The sequence below is a fragment of the Rhinolophus ferrumequinum genome, chromosome 16, assembly GCF_004115265.2.
Source record: "Rhinolophus ferrumequinum isolate MPI-CBG mRhiFer1 chromosome 16, mRhiFer1_v1.p, whole genome shotgun sequence".
In the NCBI taxonomy this organism is placed as follows: domain Eukaryota; kingdom Metazoa; phylum Chordata; class Mammalia; order Chiroptera; family Rhinolophidae; genus Rhinolophus; species Rhinolophus ferrumequinum.
The window spans coordinates 3669465-3688749 of record NC_046299.1 but is presented as its reverse complement, the minus strand read 5'-3'; the positions used below and the strand labels follow the sequence as shown (position 1 = coordinate 3688749).

The 19285-nt window shown below is 50.8% G+C and overlaps 1 protein-coding gene across 9 annotated transcripts in view; it reads left to right on the top strand.

Annotated features, from left to right (window-relative positions):
- The window catches only part of PTPRE (protein tyrosine phosphatase receptor type E), a 137118-nt gene extending 119764 nt beyond the window's left edge, over nucleotides 1-17354 (top strand). For 3 of the 9 annotated variants that reach the window (XM_033130546.1, XM_033130544.1, XM_033130548.1), the window contains 11 exons: nucleotides 874-993; nucleotides 2462-2625; nucleotides 4811-4946; nucleotides 5218-5367; nucleotides 5685-5778; nucleotides 6830-6906; nucleotides 7735-7869; nucleotides 9085-9210; nucleotides 10091-10257; nucleotides 11232-11367; nucleotides 13927-14256. In XM_033130546.1, coding sequence (XP_032986437.1) covers nucleotides 874-993; nucleotides 2462-2625; nucleotides 4811-4946; nucleotides 5218-5367; nucleotides 5685-5778; nucleotides 6830-6906; nucleotides 7735-7869; nucleotides 9085-9210; nucleotides 10091-10257; nucleotides 11232-11367; nucleotides 13927-14001 — 1380 coding nt within the window. In that variant the 3' untranslated portion in view covers nucleotides 14002-14256. Of the gene's footprint in view, nucleotides 1-873; nucleotides 994-2461; nucleotides 2626-4810; nucleotides 4947-5217; nucleotides 5368-5684; nucleotides 5779-6829; nucleotides 6907-7734; nucleotides 7870-9084; nucleotides 9211-10090; nucleotides 10258-11231; nucleotides 11368-13926; nucleotides 14257-14806 lie in introns of those variants that run through there. The other 6 variants (XM_033130545.1, XM_033130547.1, XR_004425310.1 and 3 more) reach the window with 5 other exon arrangements.
- The last annotated feature ends 1931 nt before the right edge of the window (nucleotides 17355-19285 follow it).

Below are 19285 nucleotides of genomic sequence, written 5' to 3'. Positions count from 1 at the left end.
GGAAAGTTGGCCCACGGGTGTCATAGCACAAATGCTGGGCTCTCAGAAACACCAAGACGCCTTTTGTCTTGTAAGATTATTAGTTCTCGTGACTTGACCCATCAGCTATGCCACTTGCTGGCCTTCGCCAAGATAAACTGCCCGATATTTCGAAGGCTAGTTGACGAGTAGAGACTTCTGTTCAGCAGAACTTTCCCTCCTTGGTGGTCACCATGCGTCCGTGTCCTCCATGGTCAGGAGAATGGGTCAGGTGCCGGGCGCCCCTAGCCCTGTCGTGGTGGTGCCCTGTCTCCACCCTCTGGGAGCTCGTGTTGGGGCCACTTGTAGTCCGGAGGGAGGAAGGTGCAGACAGTGGCCTTTGGAGCAATGAGCCCGTCCTCGTTAGACAAAAATGGGGAACATGAAGCAGACCACAGACTCATTGCCCTCAGCCGTGGACTGGCAGGAGGGATGCAAACCAAGTGTGTCCTCAGTGAGCTCAGCTGCTGAACCCCCTGGGAAGTATTCGCAGAACACACAGCCCTAGGTGCTTGTTGCGAGCCCCGCCCGGCCTGGGGGCTGCTTTTGGTCAGGTTCCCAGCTCTGCAGGGAGTGGACTACGCACCGTGGTTCAATCAGCTGTGGGGCGGTCTAGGTTGGATGACTGTCAGCTGGTGGAGAGGTCTAAGGTGAGATGTCGTGGGCGTTGCACTCAGAAAGGGCCCCGTTATAGGCTCAGGGCAACCCTTCACCAGTCGTGTGGCCTCAGTGTCCCCCTCTGAGAGCTGCAGGGCAGCCACCTGGCGTGTGGGGCTTGTGTTGCTGGCAGGGCCGGGGCGGTGAGGTGATGGAAAGGCCCTCAACCTCCTGTTCCCGTGCACTTATTCCGTGTAGGAGAAGTGCTACCAGTACTGGCCGGACCAGGGCTGCTGGACCTACGGGAACATCCGGGTGTGCGTGGAGGACTGTGTGGTCCTCGTGGACTACACCATCCGGAAGTTCTGCATCCAGTCGGTAAGTGTCAGAAGTGCCAGACTTTCTGGAAAGGCCGCCCTGCAGAGTGCAGTGTCCAGACTGAATACACGGCTGCGTTTGCTGACATGCAGAGCTCTGCGCCCCCCACCCCCTGGTCCCCCGTCCGCAGCACTGCAGTGGCTCTTGCTGGTGGGGGCTGAGGCCGGAGGCCGTGCCAGGTGGGTGGGGGGCGGGCGTCCGTCGGCACAGGACGGAGTCTGCGAGGAGAACCAGAGGCGGCGCACCGGTCCTCAGATCACGCTGGCCGCTCCTGGCTCCCAGGGAGTCAGTCGGGGGGCACGGGGCGGGGGGGCGTCCCCCTCAGCACACTGCCATTTCACACACCGGGATCATGAGGCAGAATTTTTCTGAAACAGTTTCAAAATGAGATCTGAAACTTCCTCATTATTTTTCACACTTACTATTTCCTGTTACTTCTCCCCCAAAAGGTTTCAAGGCTGTCTTCAATAAAGACGCCTGTAGAGGAGGTAGATGAAATAGAGATTGAGGAGATAGAAAAAATATAGCAAAAACAGAAGGTTATGTTATCAGGAATCAAAGGTGGAGTGACTGTTGTGATCAGGTCACAACACACGAGTCTGAGATTTCTGGAAACCGCAGCAGAAAAGGGAAGATGAGCTTTGTCATTCTGGCTGTCCCCTGCTTGGCTCCTCCCTCTCTCCCGACGCGCGTGCGTGCGCGCACACACACACTGTCACACACACTCACACACACACACACGCTCACACACAGTCACACACACACACACACACTCACACACACACACGCTCACACACAGTCACACACACACACACACTCACACACACACACACACACTCACACACTCACACTCACACACACACTCACAGTCACACACACACACTCACACACACACACACTCACACTCACACACACACTCACACAGTCACACACACACACTCTCACACACACACACGCGCGTGCTGCATAACCTTCTGTGGTCTGGGGCAGAGGACCAAACTCATGGGCTCTGGTAACAAAATCTGAGGACGGGTCTGGGTATCTCCTGCCGGTGGGCCTGTAGCATCATCTTTTCCCCACAGTTAAGACACCCTTGAGAGTGAAAGTGTGAGTTGTTGGTAATTGCACAGGACCACAGGCAAAGAGGCACAGACCACCTGCTTGCCAGTGGGGTCCCTGAGTCCTGGGCCTGCTTTAGGGACGTGTGTGGCTGCCTGGGGCCTGCCTGGCCTGGCCTGGGACAGGTGTCCCAGGGCCCGCTCCGCTGCCACCCCCCCCATGCAGCCGTGCTGCGTGTCCAGAGCCAGCACAGGCATCTGACTCTCTTGCGCGGAATGTCCTGCCACTACTGATGGGCCCCTCCCCACGCGCATGCCCGCGGCTGCCAAGGCCTGGATGGCAGGGGAGCCCGAGGGAGAGGTTGGGGGATGGGGAGGTGCTGTCCCCTCTCACACCTGTGTCCCCACAGCAGCTCCCTGAGGGCTGCAAAGCCCCGCGGCTCGTCTCCCAGCTGCACTTCACCAGCTGGCCTGACTTCGGAGTGCCTTTCACCCCCATCGGGATGCTCAAGTTCCTGAAAAAAGTGAAGACGCTCAACCCCACCCACGCCGGGCCCATAGTGGTCCACTGTAGGTACGTCTGGGCCCTCAGGGCCAGCCGTGGTGGGAGGACTCGGCCGCTCATGGGACAATGACTAGTGGACCGATACCGGGGTGAGCAGAGGGGCTGGTGGGTGATGTGACTACACGCCCACAGCTATGAGGTGGCCGCCTGGGGACTCTCAGGATGATATCTGGAGGGACATGCATGCAGCACCCCCACCCCACACATTTTGCGGTATTAGAGCCCTTTTTCAATGGCATGTGAGGGGGAACCACAATATCTAAAACAGACAAAAGCCGAGAGGCACGAGTTTTTGGTGGCCATGGGCTCAGCATGGTCCCTTCGGCCTCTCCGTCATCACCTCCAGGGACCCCCAGGCCATCCCCAGCAACAGAGATGGAGACTGTGCTTCCACAAAGAGCCCCGCAAGTCTTTCTAGAAGAGTGCATGAGGCTCAGAGGGGCTGGGGTGCGGCCAGGAGAGAGCCAGGCAGGCAGGGTGTGCTGGAGACCTGGTCTGCCCGCCATGCCACCCCCCGCCCCAGGCTCCGCTTCCTTGTCTGTAATGGGAAGGACAACCTTGGAGGGGTGTGGGTCGGGCATCTGGGGTGGCTTTGCACCCATGTAAGTGGCAGCTGCTGCTGTGATTGTTCCTTAGGTTGTGGAAAAATGGGTTTCAAAAGGCCCGCAGGGAAAGACCACCTGAGCTTGGACTTTTCATGGGGTCCCTTTCCTGGCTGCCAAGTGGCCTCCTCTTACACCTCTCACGTGAACCTTGGTCAAAAACAGAGGGGCCCAGTAAACACGTCATGGTCCTCACAAGCTTCCAGTCAGTTCTTTTCTGGCCTCCTTCACACACCTGGTGGTTAGAGCATCTTTACCTGGCTCTGCGCCTGAGGATTTTCTCTTACTTAGTAAAGAACTAAGAGTCCTTAGAGGGCCTCCCGTATTTCACATGCTCTCCCCATGAGAGCGGAGCTGTCCCAGCACCACTTGGGAGACTATGGAAAGAGCTGTAGTGGGGCACTCATTCATTACATTGTGAGCCTTTTGTTTAAAAGGTCACGTTCCTTCCACTGTTACAAGAGGTCCTTGCAGCCGGGGCTGAGGGAGGAAGCCCAGCTCAGCCACGGGCAGTTCTAGCCCACCCCACACATAGAGGCTGGGCCTTTAGGGCTTTACTCGTTCAAGGAATGTGTGCTGAGCGCATCTGCGTGCCTGCTGAGTCCTGGGTGTCAGGGAGGTAAATATGGACAGTGGGCACCACCTGCTGGAGATCCAGACGAGATCAAGAGGGGGAGTCTGGGGCGGGAGGGAAGGGGACAGGGACGATGTTGGGAGGGAAGGAAACCCAAACCCAGGAATCAATTCAGGGCAGCTTCCCAAGGGAGACCTCTCAGCAGACACCCTAAGCTAACGACCAGCCAGTGTCAGCCCCGGGGTGAGGGTAGGATGCCAGAGGGAGTGGCCTGGTACCTCCCATTGGCATGACCTTGACTCAAGGGCCAGCAGACCCAGCCTATGGGGCCTCTTTTCTTATGAAGAACCTGGAAAAGCCATTATCTAGTGTGACAGATTTTTAAAAATCCAATTACACAAGGGCTAATAAGAAGGCAACATTTGGTAATAGAGGAAACATCCGTACAACCTTCCGTACAAGGCTCACTGCAACTCCTTCTCTAAATTGAATTTATTGGGGTGACATTGGTTAATAGCATGTAATTCTCAGGTGCACAAGATTATAATCCGACGTCTGTGTACTCTATTGCCTGCTCCCACCCGAAGTCTAGTTTCCTTCTGTCACTGTATTTGACTCCCTTTACGGACGTCATCCTCCCCCACCCCCCTGCCCTCTGGTAGCCACCATTCTGTTATCTGTATCTATGAGTTTGTTTTTGTTTGTTTTAGTAGTTCATTTGTTACTTTTTGTTTCATGTTGCACTTATGAGTACCTCGTTTTGATATGGCTTTAACAAAGTTTCTACTAGTGAAAGGAACAACTTGATCATGTTGCTAAGATTGCAGCACCCTCTGGTGGCCTCACCATACATTTGCTCTTTATTAACCCCCCCAAAACATTTCAAAGGTTGCTTCAAGTGATGAGGTGTCAGTCTCCCAGTTAAGGGTGGGCGTGTCCCTCTGTCCTCGTGAGCAGGCATATCTTTTGCTTTGGGGGAATGTGACTCACGCCGTGGCATCTTTCTCTGTCCCTGCAGTGCGGGCGTGGGCCGGACGGGCACCTTCATCGTCATCGATGCCATGATGGACATGATGCACGCGGAGCAGAAGGTGGACGTCTTCGAGTTCGTGTCGAGAATCCGCGGTCAGCGTCCTCAGATGGTTCAGACAGATGTGAGTAACGCCGCCCCTGGTCCCCACCCTCGTCCTGGTGTGTGCAGGACGGTGCCTGGGGAAGAACGTCCTCCCTGATGCCAGCTGTTCTGTGATCTTTACTCAACGCCATGTACGGTCACTGTAAATGGCCATGAATCTGAATTTTGCCCCCAAACAAAAAGAGGAGGAGCCCCCGCCCCCCACCAGCACCACCTGGGAGGTGCTGAGCCCTGAGCGGCCAGAAGCTGCAGGACTCACCGGAGGGTGTGGGGGCCCCTGTGCTCCACAGATGCAGTACACATTCATTTATCAAGCCTTACTGGAGTTCTACCTCTACGGGGACACCGAGCTGGACGTGTGCTCCCTGGAAAAGCACCTGCAGACGCTGCAGAGCACCACCGCCCACCTGGACAAGATCGGGCTGGAGAGGGAGTTCAGGGTGAGTGTCCACTGCCTTTAAAGGAAGACGGGCGACCTGGGAATGGGGCTGCTTTCCATCGCCTCCCCTCGTCACTGACCCAGAGAAAGCAGGGCAGCTGTCCCTTCCTTGACTCGTGAGGGAGGAATAACCGGGGCTTTCAGAGCTCAGCTGCAGCCCCGGGGGGATGTGTCCTGCATACATTTTATTTCCCAAGATCCAGAAACTGTCTGGAGAGGGCGGCAGATGCTGTCTTTATCGGGCAGTAGCGGGAGGAGTCTGAGGGATTTGCTCGGGCGCGTCAGCGCTCTCACTGCTGGCTGTGTCCTTGGCTGCAGAAACTGACGAATGTCCGGATCATGAAGGAGAACATGAGGACGGGCAACTTGCCGGCGAACATGAAGAAGGCCAGGGTCATTCAGATCATCCCGTGTAAGGCGGCCCCGCGGGGCGGGCGGGGTCCCTGATTGTTCACGGACCTCCCACCTCTGTGAACCAGCAGGGCACCCTCTGGGCTCAGGGCTCCTGGGGGCTCTGCCAAGCACTGCAGAGAACGCCCATCTATGAAGCAATGAGTGACCCAGACTGTCCCGTGTGTGTCAGGCGGGCAGCTTGTGACAGACTCAGAGGTGGAGAGGGGGGACTTCCTGGGAGTGGGGAGAGTTGCTTCAGGCATGACTCGGGCCTTCGGATTCCAAATGTCATTCAGTCCTCCCCCACGCCTGGGTACCCCCTCATACAGAGGTGTGGTTGCGGCCCAGGCCAGGCAGCAGGACCTGAAGGAACTTAGCTGGGACCTTCCAGGGAAAGGCCTTGGGGTAGGCAAGAACTGAGCAGGCCTGCCAGGTCTCGGGCCTGGGAGGAGGGGGTGCCTGCCTGCAATGAGAATTGGGGGCTTGGGGGACTCACCCAGAGGGAAAGAAAGACAAAGGAATGGAGTCCCTGTGATCAGAAGAACCATGGAGGGGAGGCCCGCCCTGAGGAGGAGATGGAGTGCCTCACTCCAGACGTCTCCGAGGACTAACAGGCCCGACATCAGCACATGCAGAGACTTGCTTTGGAGACCACACTGTACATAGAAAGTGTGTGGAGACTGTCTGTGCAAAGACTTCCTCAGCCTCAGACCCTGGCTCTTTGTGGCCAGGATGTTCCCTGGCCGGCTACTCTGGGCTGCCAGCCTGGGTGCCTCATAACTTTTACTCCTGAAATATAGTATTTGTAACGCTTACATTTTGGTAAGACTTACTCCAATTCATGACAAATGAAAATGACAACTGGATTATTGTCAGAGGTTTCCTGACAACACACAACTTCTCGGGGACATGTTAATTCACCTCTTTGAGGGAGTAAACCTTCCAAGGGTTTGACCTCACTTAGTGATTTTATTAGTAAGTTTTCTGTTTCGGAAGTTAGCAGCAGCAAATGAAAGTCTGCAGGCAGGATGGCATTTGCACTAACTAAAGGACCATACTGCTTTTTACAGATGACTTCAATCGTGTGATCCTTTCCATGAAAAGGGGGCAAGAATACACAGACTACATCAACGCCTCCTTTATCGATGTGAGTGGGCCTGGCAGGGTGGTGCTTTGTGAGGACAGCTGTGTCCTTCATCATAGACTCCTGATTCACTTGCTTTCACAATCAGAAAGGGTCGATATGCCTCTAGAAACCCAAACCATTTCATTAGCAGAATTACTTGCTTAAAAAAAAAAAAAAGAATAATGAACTTTAGAAATAGGAGAGAGACATACTGCCAAGTAATTTGCCTGTTTTTCTTTTGCTGGTTTTTCTTTCTGCTTTTAACGTCCAGTGGTTTTTCTTTTACATCTGTTTAGTACCAGTTACGTATCGGTGCTTCCATTCGCTTTCTCTCTCATGGTGTTTATAACACATTCCCGCAGGACAATATGACTTTGTGTTCAGAGTGTGCAGCCCGAAGGCTGTCTTCAGTTAGCTGAAGAATGGGCCGGAGTGAATATTGCAGCTGAGTGTGTTAGAATTGCTGTTTGCAGATGAGGAAACTGTGCCAAAGGTCACGGGGGCCCGAGTGGAGGAACTGGGATTTAAACCCACTTCCTCTGACTACGCCTAGGGTTCTTTGCAGCACCACGTTGTTCACTGAGCTGTAATAGAGACATGTTAGAATCAAAGCTGCCAGGTGTGTTCCCAGGTGGCTGCAAGCGAGTGGAGATTCATAATCCCCATGGAAGTAACCTCAAGGTGAGGTGTCTAGCTTTCAGACAAAGTAGGCGTCTGGTGGGTGTGTGTGTACGTGCGCAGCCCGGGGAACGTTTTCCTTCGTCAGGCCCCAGCTGTCCTCAGCTTCCCCGTGTCACATAGTGGAGCTAGGGAGGAAGTCAGCCTCTAACCTCTGCTCCCCGTTTGAAGGGCTACCGGCAGAAGGACTATTTCATCGCCACACAGGGGCCCCTGGCACACACAGTGGAGGACTTCTGGAGAATGGTCTGGGAGTGGAAGTGCCACACGATCGTGATGCTGACGGAGGTTCAGGAGAGAGAGCAGGTGAGGGCGTGGCCCAGCCGGGCACCGGGGGTGGTGGGCGCGCTGAGGTCCAGCCGGCCTGATGCGGCCATAGCGGCTCACGGCCATGTCTCACCTGCTGTCAGCACTGGGCACTGAGCTGAGACGGGTTGGGATGCAAAAGGCTTCATTTCACCCTTTCTTTCTTATTCTTAGCCCACATTTTATTGAACCTCCTTCAGATCCCATCATTTTGTGTTTGCCACAAATACAAATTCGATCACAACCTACTGAAGAAAATGACATTGATTCACTTTTCCCAAGACGTAAACAGAGGCGTTGATGTGTGTACCTCATTGATATTGTCCTGGTCGAACTGGATGAGTTAAACGTTCCTCTTTTTTCCCAGCGACCTTCCCATGGCCTTCTCGTGTTATATTTATTTAATAACGTCACAAGTACTCGTGAGCCCTCCATCCAACTGAAAAACCAAACTTCTGTCAATAACGTACATCTGTGTAGGTGCTCCCTCAAGATGTAACCATGGCCCTGAGTTTGTGCTTTGATTTCTTTGCTTTGATGTCTGCTTTATTAAGACATAATTCACATACCATGCAGTTCATCTTTTTAAATGATGCAATTCAGTGGTCTTTAGTATATTCACAGAAGTATGCAACGGCACTGCTAATTCCAGGTCATTTTCATCATCCCAAAAAGAAACCTCAAACCAAGAACAATCACTCCCCATTCCTCCCTCCCGCCAGCCCCTGCAACCATGAACTACTTTCTGACCCTATAGATTCGCCTGTTCTGGACGTTTCATATAAATGGAATCACACAGTATGGTACGTCTTTTAGATTGAGTTCTTCCACTTAGCATAATGTTTTCAAGGTTCAACCGTACTGTAACATGAATAAGGTCTTCATTCGTATCAGCCATGGTAGGGTGTGAGCTAGGGGCCCAGTTTCAGTTTTTCAACATAACCCATTTTTCCAGCTCCATGTATTGAATAATCTCTCCTTTCTGTCAGGTCACTTCTGTCCTGTATCAAATTTCCAAATATACACAACACCTGTTTCTGGACTCTCTATTCTGTTCGCTTGGTCATTAATGGGCATTCATATTTGTATTCATGTTATTTTCTTGGTCAGATGAAATACGTTAAATGGTTTGAGAGCACTTCTGCGTCATATAGTTTCAACTGCTGGCAGCAAATTATTTATTACAATACTTAAAATTTCATTTTATCCCCCCAGGATAAATGCTACCAGTATTGGCCAACGGAGGGCTCGGTGACTCATGGAGACATAACGATTGAAATAAAGAGCGATACCCTGTCTGAGGCCATCAGTATACGAGACTTCCTGGTCACTTCCAATCAGGTATTGCAGCCGTAGCGCTTTACACTGTGGACAGAGCACGCGCGGCCACCCCTCGGGTCCTGCTCGTCCTCCCACCAGATCCTGCCCCTCCGGCCCTTCCCCGAGCCCCACGTTAGCATCAGTGATCAGTGTGGTGAACAGGGGGCCATGTTATCAAGAGGCCGACCTCCTGTAAAATTCCGACCTCCAAGGGCACACCTGTCTCCTGCTGGCGGACACGCATGGGGGCAGAGTGGCCAATGCCAAGAGGCCACTTCCGCCCACTCCCCACTGAGGAGAAATGAGGGTAGCTGGGGCAGGAGGCACAAAGGGGATGGGTGAAGCCACAGAGGGTCTCAGCCAGGTGCGCTTTCAGATGCCCCGGGTCCCTGGTCCCCACTGGTCCTGGGCTCTGCTCCCTGGCAAAGCATGGGAACTCTGCGGGTCAGTCACGGGTAAGGTGACTCGTCCATGGGACTTGGTTCTGAGCTCGGTCAGCACAGCAGAAACCCCGCTTTCCCAAAGATATCGTCTCCTCCAGTTGCAGAATGACCCAAGGCCACTAGACTCAAAACTGCTCATCTCGAGCTTTGAAGGGACAGGTGATGTACTGGCTTTTTAAGAAAGAGGTGGTCCTGTTCTCTCAAGTAAAGCTGCTGGGGGTCTGGTGGGAGCTCCAGAAGGAAGCACTGCCAGCCTCTCCTTTGGTGTGACCACAGCTTCCAGACAGCCTGACCAGGCCTTCAGGCCAGCTAGGTGGGGGCTTCACCAACAGCCGAGGGCCCCAGGGAGCTCCAAACCTTGTCCTGAGTCTCCAGGAGGGCGGGAGTCCCTGGGGCCGGTTTCTGGAAGGACTGGGTGGGACCCGGCAGCCCTGAGACACCCTGGCCCGCCCCCGCAGCCCCTGGCCCACCAGGAGGAGCAGACCCGCGTGGTGCGCCAGTTCCACTTCCACGGCTGGCCGGAGGTCGGGACCCCGGCGGAGGGCAAAGGCATGATCGACCTCATCGCGGCCGTGCAGAAGCAGCAACAGCAGACAGGCAATCACCCCATCACCGTGCACTGCAGGTGAGCGCCCCCTGCAGGCGGGCCCGCGCATACCCGCCCGCATGGCTGCTCCCAGCAGCGGAAGGTCCCTCTTACACACATACGTACGCAACTTGACATAAATGCATAAATGTCATCTTATCATACGTGCAAAATGCATTTTGGTGGGAGGAGTTAGGAAGTGATTCAAACACGCATTTCCTTGTGCTTTTTAAGTCATAAAAAAAAATGAAGCACCATTCTTGGCTCGAACAAACCCACTTCTGAACTTCAAGGTACTTGTGTTCGTTTTGAAAGATTGTTCTGGCTCTGCCTGAAGCCCCTCCTCTCCCGACCTCTGCCCTGGGCCTGAGGAAATGAGTGAGTGGGAGGGCTCCGTGCCTGGGAGTCGCCCGGGCGCACTTCTGGCCTGGCCAGCAGGGGGAGCAGACGCCTCGGTTTTTCAGTCCCTGGTGCCTGTGTAGGTGTCACTTAGAACAAACCAGTAATGAGTTCCTTTGTGTTCTGCCTCCAAAAACCCAGCCTGAGTTTAGAAGGAGTTGGGCACCAAAGATACACAGATGAAGAGGTCCGCAGGGGAGACGCGGGGACGGGGTCTGCAGGGGCAGCGGCCTTGGAGTCAACCTCCTTGCCTCTCCTTAGACCTCAACCGGGAGGGTTTGCATTTCTAACAGGTCCCCAGGCAATGGTGATGCTGCTAGTCTGGGGCCGCGCTCTGAGAACCGGGGTACACCAGGAAGATGGAAAATGGTTACAGTGGGTCCTGATCCCACTCAGGAGATACCTGTCTGTGGTGACTGGCGAGTGTTTCTAGGAGCTTTATGTTGCTGCCTCTTGGTCAAAAGCTAAGCTATGTGTAAACGTGTAAATGATGGTTAAGAATCCCAGCTGCGACCACCAGCATGGTGCTTCAGGGCAATGTGCCAGAGTTGGTGCAGGCGCCGGATTCCATCCCCACCGGCCAGTTGCTTCTCTAAGCCCCCTTTTCTCCACAGCGCTGGAGCAGGCCGGACAGGTACCTTCATAGCACTCAGCAACATTCTGGAACGAGTCAAAGCAGAGGGGCTTTTAGACGTGTTCCAAGCTGTGAAGAGTTTACGACTTCAGAGGCCACACATGGTGCAAACCGTGGTAAGAAACTGACTGATGAGGATGAGTCAAGAATTATTTCATGTTGCATTTGATGTCTGATTTATTAGAGGTACATGGTGAGGGAGGGACATAAATCCCCAAGGAAAAGAGCTAACTGGAATTTTTCACAGTAAAGCTTTACAGACGCCCTTCCTTTTTTGAGTCTGGCTGCGGTCTGTCCCCCGGGCAGGACGCAGCAGGAGGGGCTCAGCTGTGACTTTCAATTACTAAGAGCCGTTGGACAGACACTGACAATATGCCAAAGTGAACGATTTTACCAGATTCCGACATACATGAAAAGGTGCTGTTATCAAGTTCAAAAGCACCACTGACGTTCACAATCCTGGTACTCGTAATTTTCTCACCCTATTCCTTTTGGACTGTTTTTACTTTCTGGGTCTCACTCAACCTCCAGATACTGTCAGGGGCAGGGAGCCGGGGGCAGGTAAAGAATTCACATAATGCACAGTTGGCCCTGACGTTCTCTTTCTTTCCATGGTGAAAACACACACTTTCTGGTTTTGAGAAGAGACGCCTCCTCCCCAAACTCGACAGTTGTACACCAGCAAGTGTAATAGTAAAGACTTTTAATTCCTCGTTTCCCCCAAGGCTTCCTGCCTTCACTTGCCCCCCCCCCCTACTCCATCCCTCTCACCCTCCCCGCTAACAGGATTCTGACTCAGACAGGCATAGAGGGGTAGAAGGAAGGCTCTTCCACCACCTTCTCATCATGGGGGAAGCACAGCGGCCAGAATCACCAAGGTGACCCCCCAGTTGACCAAGCTGCACCTCAAACCAATTAAGCAATCTGGAGGCAGGGTCAGGCATCAGCATATGTAAAGCCCCCTGGGGGGTCCCGAATTGAACACAGGTTTGAGAGCCACCGGGTTAGAAGGAAACTGGGTGCCTGCTGGCTCCCCTTCACCCCACACCCCCTCCTCAGGCTGTGACTGTGAAGGTAACCTGGAGAGCTGAGTGGGAAAGAAGGGGAGGACATTGTGCCCAGGACTCTTCCACTCTCCACAGAGCCCCCGTCCCAATGCGCATGCCCCTCTCCTTCCTGCGGGAGCTCTGGTGGGTGCTAGAGAGGGTCCCTAATTCATCCTTGTGCTAGGTCTGCCTCCTGATAGCTGCTACCTCCGAGGGGTATCACCAGGCAGACCATTCCACGGAAGACAGGGAAGTTTGTCTAGATGACAATCATAATAATTAATATAAAATGCAACCCCCCTTGAGACGAAAAGCAGTTTTTAATTATGAGCCAGACTCTTTCCACTTTCTTTCCTGACTGTTTCTAAGTCCACTGCAGGCCTCCCCCAGGCCTGGCCAGCGCTTAAGTATGAAAGATAAGCCGTGGGGTCCTCTGATGCTTGCTTCGGGCTGTCATCCCAGCGTCATGGGTGGACCCCCTCATGGCTCTGTGAACTTGGACGAGCTCCTTCCTCTTTCTGGACCTCAGTTCCTTACCTGTGGGGTGATGGCACCTGCTTTAGAGGCTGTGCAAATTGGCTTTGACTATGTCAGGAACACCGCCCGCCCAGCATCTGGGCCAGGCAGCTCCCTGAACCGCAGCAGCAAAGAGCGTCTCTCCTCTGAATACAAGCGCCTCCTTGGTTGTTAGGGGTGCTCTCGGCTCTCTCTCCTAAATCACCTGATCTGCCGGATATCACGTAGCTTCAGGAGCATCGAGCTCCGAGCACCCTTCTGTCTCCGATCTGCTCTTTCTGACTGTGGCTTCTACTGGTCCCCTCACTGGACGGCTGCCCACAGGTGTCTCCTGGCTCAGGTCTGTGTTCTCTGGTCTGGTGCCGTAGTCGGACGGCATTTGGAACCTGACTTTAAAAGCGAACACCTTAGCCTAATGCCTAGCATCGAACGAGTAGCGAGTGAGTCAACAAATGAAGGCCAGGGTGTCCATTTTGTAATCACCACTGTCTCACTGTGTGCGGTCGGGGGCTGAGCTGCCAGGGGCTCCACACGCACCTTCCTCATTTCGTCCTCACCATATCCTTGTGTCTGCTCTGTTCATGAGGAACATCCTGCCGTCAGCCCCATGTGGGACGGGTGTCACCTGCCCAAGACCCTAAGTGTCCTATGTGGGACAGGTGTCACCTGCCCAAGACCCTAAGTGTCAGAATAAGATTCAGACCCAGCCTATCTGCCTCCAGAGTCTCCAAGTTTATCATAATGAAAATGTTATTACGTAACGTTACCTGTGATGTTAAGTACTCTGATTATTTTCAGTTCAAAAATCGTTGTTTTCCAATTTAAATATGAAATCTAAAGATCTGTTACTCAGACTGTTTTAAAATACACTAAGACAAGCTGAAACTAAACATTGACGTGTTCTGTGAGTGAAAACAGCTTTACTTGGAAATTTTCATATCACATACCTAAAAACTAAGTTATGTAACAGGAGTTTACATGCATGCGGGTGTACAGTGTTTTAGTAAATAATCAGACTTTTCTATGTCTTTTTTTTGGAATGTTTTTCCTAATGAAATTATTCAAACATTTTTTAAAACCTCATTTTAATGTATTCTTGGTTTTCTTTTTCAGGAACAGTATGAATTCTGCTACAAAGTGGTACAAGATTTTATTGATATATTTTCTGATTATGCTAATTTCAAATGAAAATTTCTGCCTTAAAATATTTTTTAATTTAATGGTCAGTATATTTTGTAAAAATCATGTTAATTTATTTCACAGTTGACATTAATATCCTTCCTAATTTCTTTGTATATATTTTGTTATGCTTTAAATGTCACCTGCTGTAAAGTTGTTACATCTTAAATACCCCTTTTAAAAACTGGGATTATGTATTAAGGTCAAATAATATCCCATAACATATATATTTCTGCTAATATCAGTAAATATTTTAATTTTTCATTAGATTCATATCATTGAATTTCACACATTCAGCACCTCTAAATGTTATAAATCTTAATATGCCAAATGTGCTTATGCAAAATACTAAACGTTCAATAGAAAGCAGTCGAGGACTCAGAAATCAGCTGAAAATTTCCTTTCTTTACAGCCATGACTTTACAGCCCTGAGCCCCAGTAGTGTTTTAAAGGCACACAATTGCTGAAGATACAATATAAATGGGGAATTTGTAACGTTCTCAGTCTCGACCCACATGGTTTATCTTTACATTTTAAAGATCAAAGAGGACTTTGCAACCTGAATCCAGGTCTAGAACACATTAGAGTAGTTGGTGACTATATAGTGAGACTTAAAAAGGCATTTATTCAAGATGTTGTTCCTGCCAGCTTGGCTAGAGGAGAGGAGATGTAGAGGCCGGTGTCTGGATCGCCCAAGGCCTTGGGGACAGCACAAGCCCCTGTGGGAGCTGCACTCCCTGGGCACCTGCTCAGGTAAAACGAGCTGAGAATCAAACGCCTTCGTTTCTCACTCTCCCCTCCCATTGGCCCACAGCTGCCGCGCTGCCCTGCTGGGCGGAGCTATGCTAGAGGCTCAGCCCCAGACCTCGCCCATTGTATGTAAACCTTCAGATAACGCCAAAAACCAGCCCCACAGAAGCAAGGAGCACACGCCTGGTGGAAACAGCAGGACAACCACAGGCAAAGCTTTCCACCTTTCTGAGAAGCTTTTGGGTATTTAAAAATCTCTTGTAAAAGCTAAGATTGTTTGTAAGAAAAGAAATCTTAAAATCTAGATTTATAGTTTTTTAAAAGTCCCACTCCGCAATATTTAATTTTTAAAAAAGAAAGAATTCCTTAATCTAAAGGCTAACTTATTTTTGAATGGAAATGCTACTGAGACCTCTGACACTGGGTAATTATGATCCAGATAAGATTGGCTTATAGGGTAAAAAAAATGGTGGGGAGGGTTGAAGGTAGAAAAGTTTAATTTAGTAACAGTTTAATTTAGCCCATTAGGTACCTAGCGGATGAGCACAATATAAAAAAGAAGATGTCTGATCTAACACTGAAAGCGTTTTCCACGGGCTTTTTGGGTACAGTTTTTGCTTTTTAAGAGAGATAGTAAGGCCTTATTTGACATTTCCACTGGTAACTGATTGCACCCTCTTGTTACACTGTTTCTCCTGAGTTCATTGGCAGTGAGCACAGATGCACCCCCAGGGTTAGGCTAGGCTCTGATGAAAGGCTCACAGGTAAGCAAGCTTCTACCGTACCCCTGAGCCCCATGCAAGGGCCAGAGGAGGTGCCCTGCTGGAAGGACAAAAGCACAACTCTGTGACCGAGCCATCGGAGCCAGCTGCGGTCCTGAACGCTGCTGAACGTGTCCCTCTCTCCTTGGTACAATGAGTACACACTTGAGTAGAAGAGGAAAATGGGGGGAGCTTTGCAAGACCTGCCATTTGGCCCATCTGCTTTCATTGTTAAAATCCCAAGCCCAAAGCCTTTCTTTGACTAAAGGAGAAGAGAAAGAACAGAGCTTTTGCTCAGCGCCAACCCTAGAAATGGCTGGCTGGTTGTAATGAAAGCAACTAGTCATTTATTTGAGGGGTCCAAGTTAAGGGGCATGGATTTGGGTCCAAATTTAAGAGCCTTAATCAGAATCCTCAGGCCCTTCAACTGGCATCTCGTGTATGGAGATGAGGCAGCCATCTGAGTGCTCTGGAGAAAGTGCCCTATTGGTGTGTTCTTTTGTCCCCTTGGCCATCCCCCACCCTGTGTCCTCTGCAGGTGTCCTGGCACCTTCCAGTTTGGCCCTTCCAGTTCCAGAAACAAAGCAGAAGCCACTGTCCCTGGACACAGGTTCCCCTCCACAGGCGAGGACAGCGTTTGCCTTTCTTGGTGGCCCTGTTTGCAGCCTGATGGCCTCTGCCAAGGCCCCTCCAACCCCACCCCCAGTTCCAACAGTCTTGGTGAGCTCTCAGGGGACTCACTCTCCTGTGGGTGCAACCTGGACCGTTGATCTCTCCTTGGGGTCAGTCCATTGTACATATCCGGACAGCGTCTGCTGACACCCTCATTCTTCCTTTCGCGTTTTTGTTGCATGCAGTTGCATTCAAATGCCAAATAGCGATCAGAAGTCTGCCATTCTGATCTCCGTGCTTTCTCGGTCACTGTGTGACCCACTTAACTCTCTTTCCATGCGCTATTCGAATGAAGAATGCATAGCTGTGTTTTAAAAGGTATTTTTATGTTTTTGAAAACTTTTTAAAAATGAGCCTGACACCTCTGTTTCTGCACTTGAGACATGCCCATGTTATTTTTTTAAATGACTGATACTTTGGTTTCACTAAGTCCTGTTTAATTTATGTGCAATCTTTCTAATACATGTATGTATTCCAGTTTCGACTACCGTATTTTCTTTTATTACATTTGTAATTTGATCTTGCTCTGATTATAATGCCAGTGACGTTGCTGAATGCTTTGTATATGCAGATTGCAAGATCTAACTTTCTGATGCAAGGATAAATCTTTACTTGACTCCCAGCCTGCGTCTCTCTCTTCAGTGAACTCTCTTCATTTTATTTGGTCCTGTTCCTTAAGTTCTTTTAGACAAGACGTTCATTACGAAATAAACACTGATTTGTACAGACAGGTCATTTTAGGACTTCTAAAATTTAGCTCGGATCTGGCAGAGACATCCCCTCCAGCGTGGGTGGGCACAGTGGGCTGGCTGGGCATTCACCGGACTTCGCAGGCCTAAGGGTGCAGGAAGCGCGAGTAACGCAGCCTCTGGGAGCCGCCCTTGGGCTGGAGTCCCCAGCAGACAAGGAAGCTGTGAGCCGGAGTTGCTGAGAATCTCCAAGGACCAGAACCATCAGCTTCAAGTCCACATGTAGGTGGAACCAGGGGGTCCTTGTAATGTTGCTTTTCCTTCTAAATCTAACAGCCTATGAGGCGGCCCTTGGCACCTCCGGATGGCTCTGGCGTCCCCCACTCCAGCTCTGTCCTTTCTGCCTTCCCTACCTCTCGCACTGGCTTCCTCCTCCTGGTATTCTGGGCCTAGTGTGGGATTTAAGCAAACTCATCTTATTACTTGTATTTCTTTAATACAAGTATGAGGATTGGATGAGCCTCATTCTGTATGTTAAAATGGGATGATTTGGAAACCTTTTATCCCTCTCCAAAAAAAAAGAAAAAATCACCTGCAGTGAAATGCAGTTTGCTTCTGTGGGCCCTTTAATTGTTGGGTTTTCCTCATGGGTCTGCACGTCCCTTAGATAAGTGGCACCTCACCTGTGCTGTAGGTGTGACAGGCCCCCCCGCCCCCCGTGAATGTGTGCATGAGTGTTTGTGTTGGGGGTGAGTCTTGCCTAAGGCAGGCCCCAATGGGCTGGTACAGAATTTAAATGAAGAAAGTCATGGAGACTGTGGCAGCCGGATCAGAAGCTTGGAGGCAGAACAGTAAATAGAGTTCCATTTACCAAGAGCGGTCCATCACGGCTGTTACTCACTTGGAATCTGAGACGCAGAGAAGTTACCAGACCACACAGCAAGTAGGTATCTCCTGCGGCCCGTTCTCAAACACATTAGTCTGGTTGAATGGTCAATGTTTGTCTGATGCTTCCCCCGAGAAAATGCTCAATGAAGGCTGTATCCTGTGGATATGTTTTATTTAAACACTTGTGTAGCCCTTGAATGAGGTCCTCTAATCCAGCACCTACAAACCCTGTACAATGAAAACCACGCTTATTATACTGTTGAAGTACTGTACTCACAAAGGTGAGCAAATATACTGATGTAGTTCAGTGATATTTTTGGTTGGAATTGAACCCAAAAGGGTTTTTTAATTAACTAGTATATTCCATTCCCCAGGCATACGGCTAATTGAAATTTTTCTATATGCGTGGTTCCTAATTACTACTAAATCGGAAGTATTGGCAGAACAACTTAATCATAGAAAAATCCTATTTTCATTTTCTTGAATTTTGCCTACCTGAATGACACCTTATGACTTATACCTTCAAATAAAGTATCTTTTCTGAGGAGGTTGCATTTCCTATACTCCCCCTTCCGTTCACCAGTATCCCCCCCTCTTCCCGACCCAGCTCTACTGTCACCTGCCCTGTGGCACCCACCCCCATCCTAAAGCCTTCCCTCAACCTGTCACTTTTCTTTAGGATTATGGATGAGAAGGCCACACACTAAACCTGACAAGCTCAGGGGAGGCCTGCATGGTGGACCTTACAACCTCCCACCAGAGCAGAGACCATAGAACCCCTTGTTGTCTGGTTCCGGAATACCATCTCTGTGCAATATAAAGTATAATTAACTGTACTGTACCGACCAATGCAAAAGAAGTCTGTCTCTCATTTTGCATCTTATCCAATCCCAGAGATTCCCCGCTTGCTTTCTCCCGCCCCCTTCACCTACCACCCATGGATTTCATGTAACCCTCCGTAGTCTCCTCCTTTGATTCTAATGTATACAATAAGCTGCAAAACTGCCCTTCTCCTGAGCATTTGCTTAATTCATTGAGAGTTTGCTTCCCAGCCATTGTCAGTTTGGCTCAGATAAACTCTTATAAGACTTGTTCTCAGGCTGGACGTTCTTTAATGGACAGAATCTTAGGCAACACTGTACAGACCTCCACTGTGGCAGCCAAAATACCAAACGCAACTACCATTGATTCAGACACGCCAAGATTCGCACTTTTATTCAGCAAATGTTTATTTTTAAGTGAACCCGGCTCCACGCCAGACACGGGAGCACCGCCTATCTCTGAAGCTCACTGTCTAGGGGACAGCCACCCTTTCTTGTCTTCCATCCTCCCCTTAACCTGGCAAGGCAGGGAAATGGGCAGGACTCCACACAGGTCACTGGATGGAAGGCGTGCGATTTTCTGACTTAGAAAACACAGGGACAAAAGGACAGTGGAACATAAAAGCGGACATGCCCCGCAGCAAGCTGTACTCATGGGTCTGAAATGGAAGCCAGACGTAGGAGGTGCTGGCTGGCAAGTAAGATGGGCATT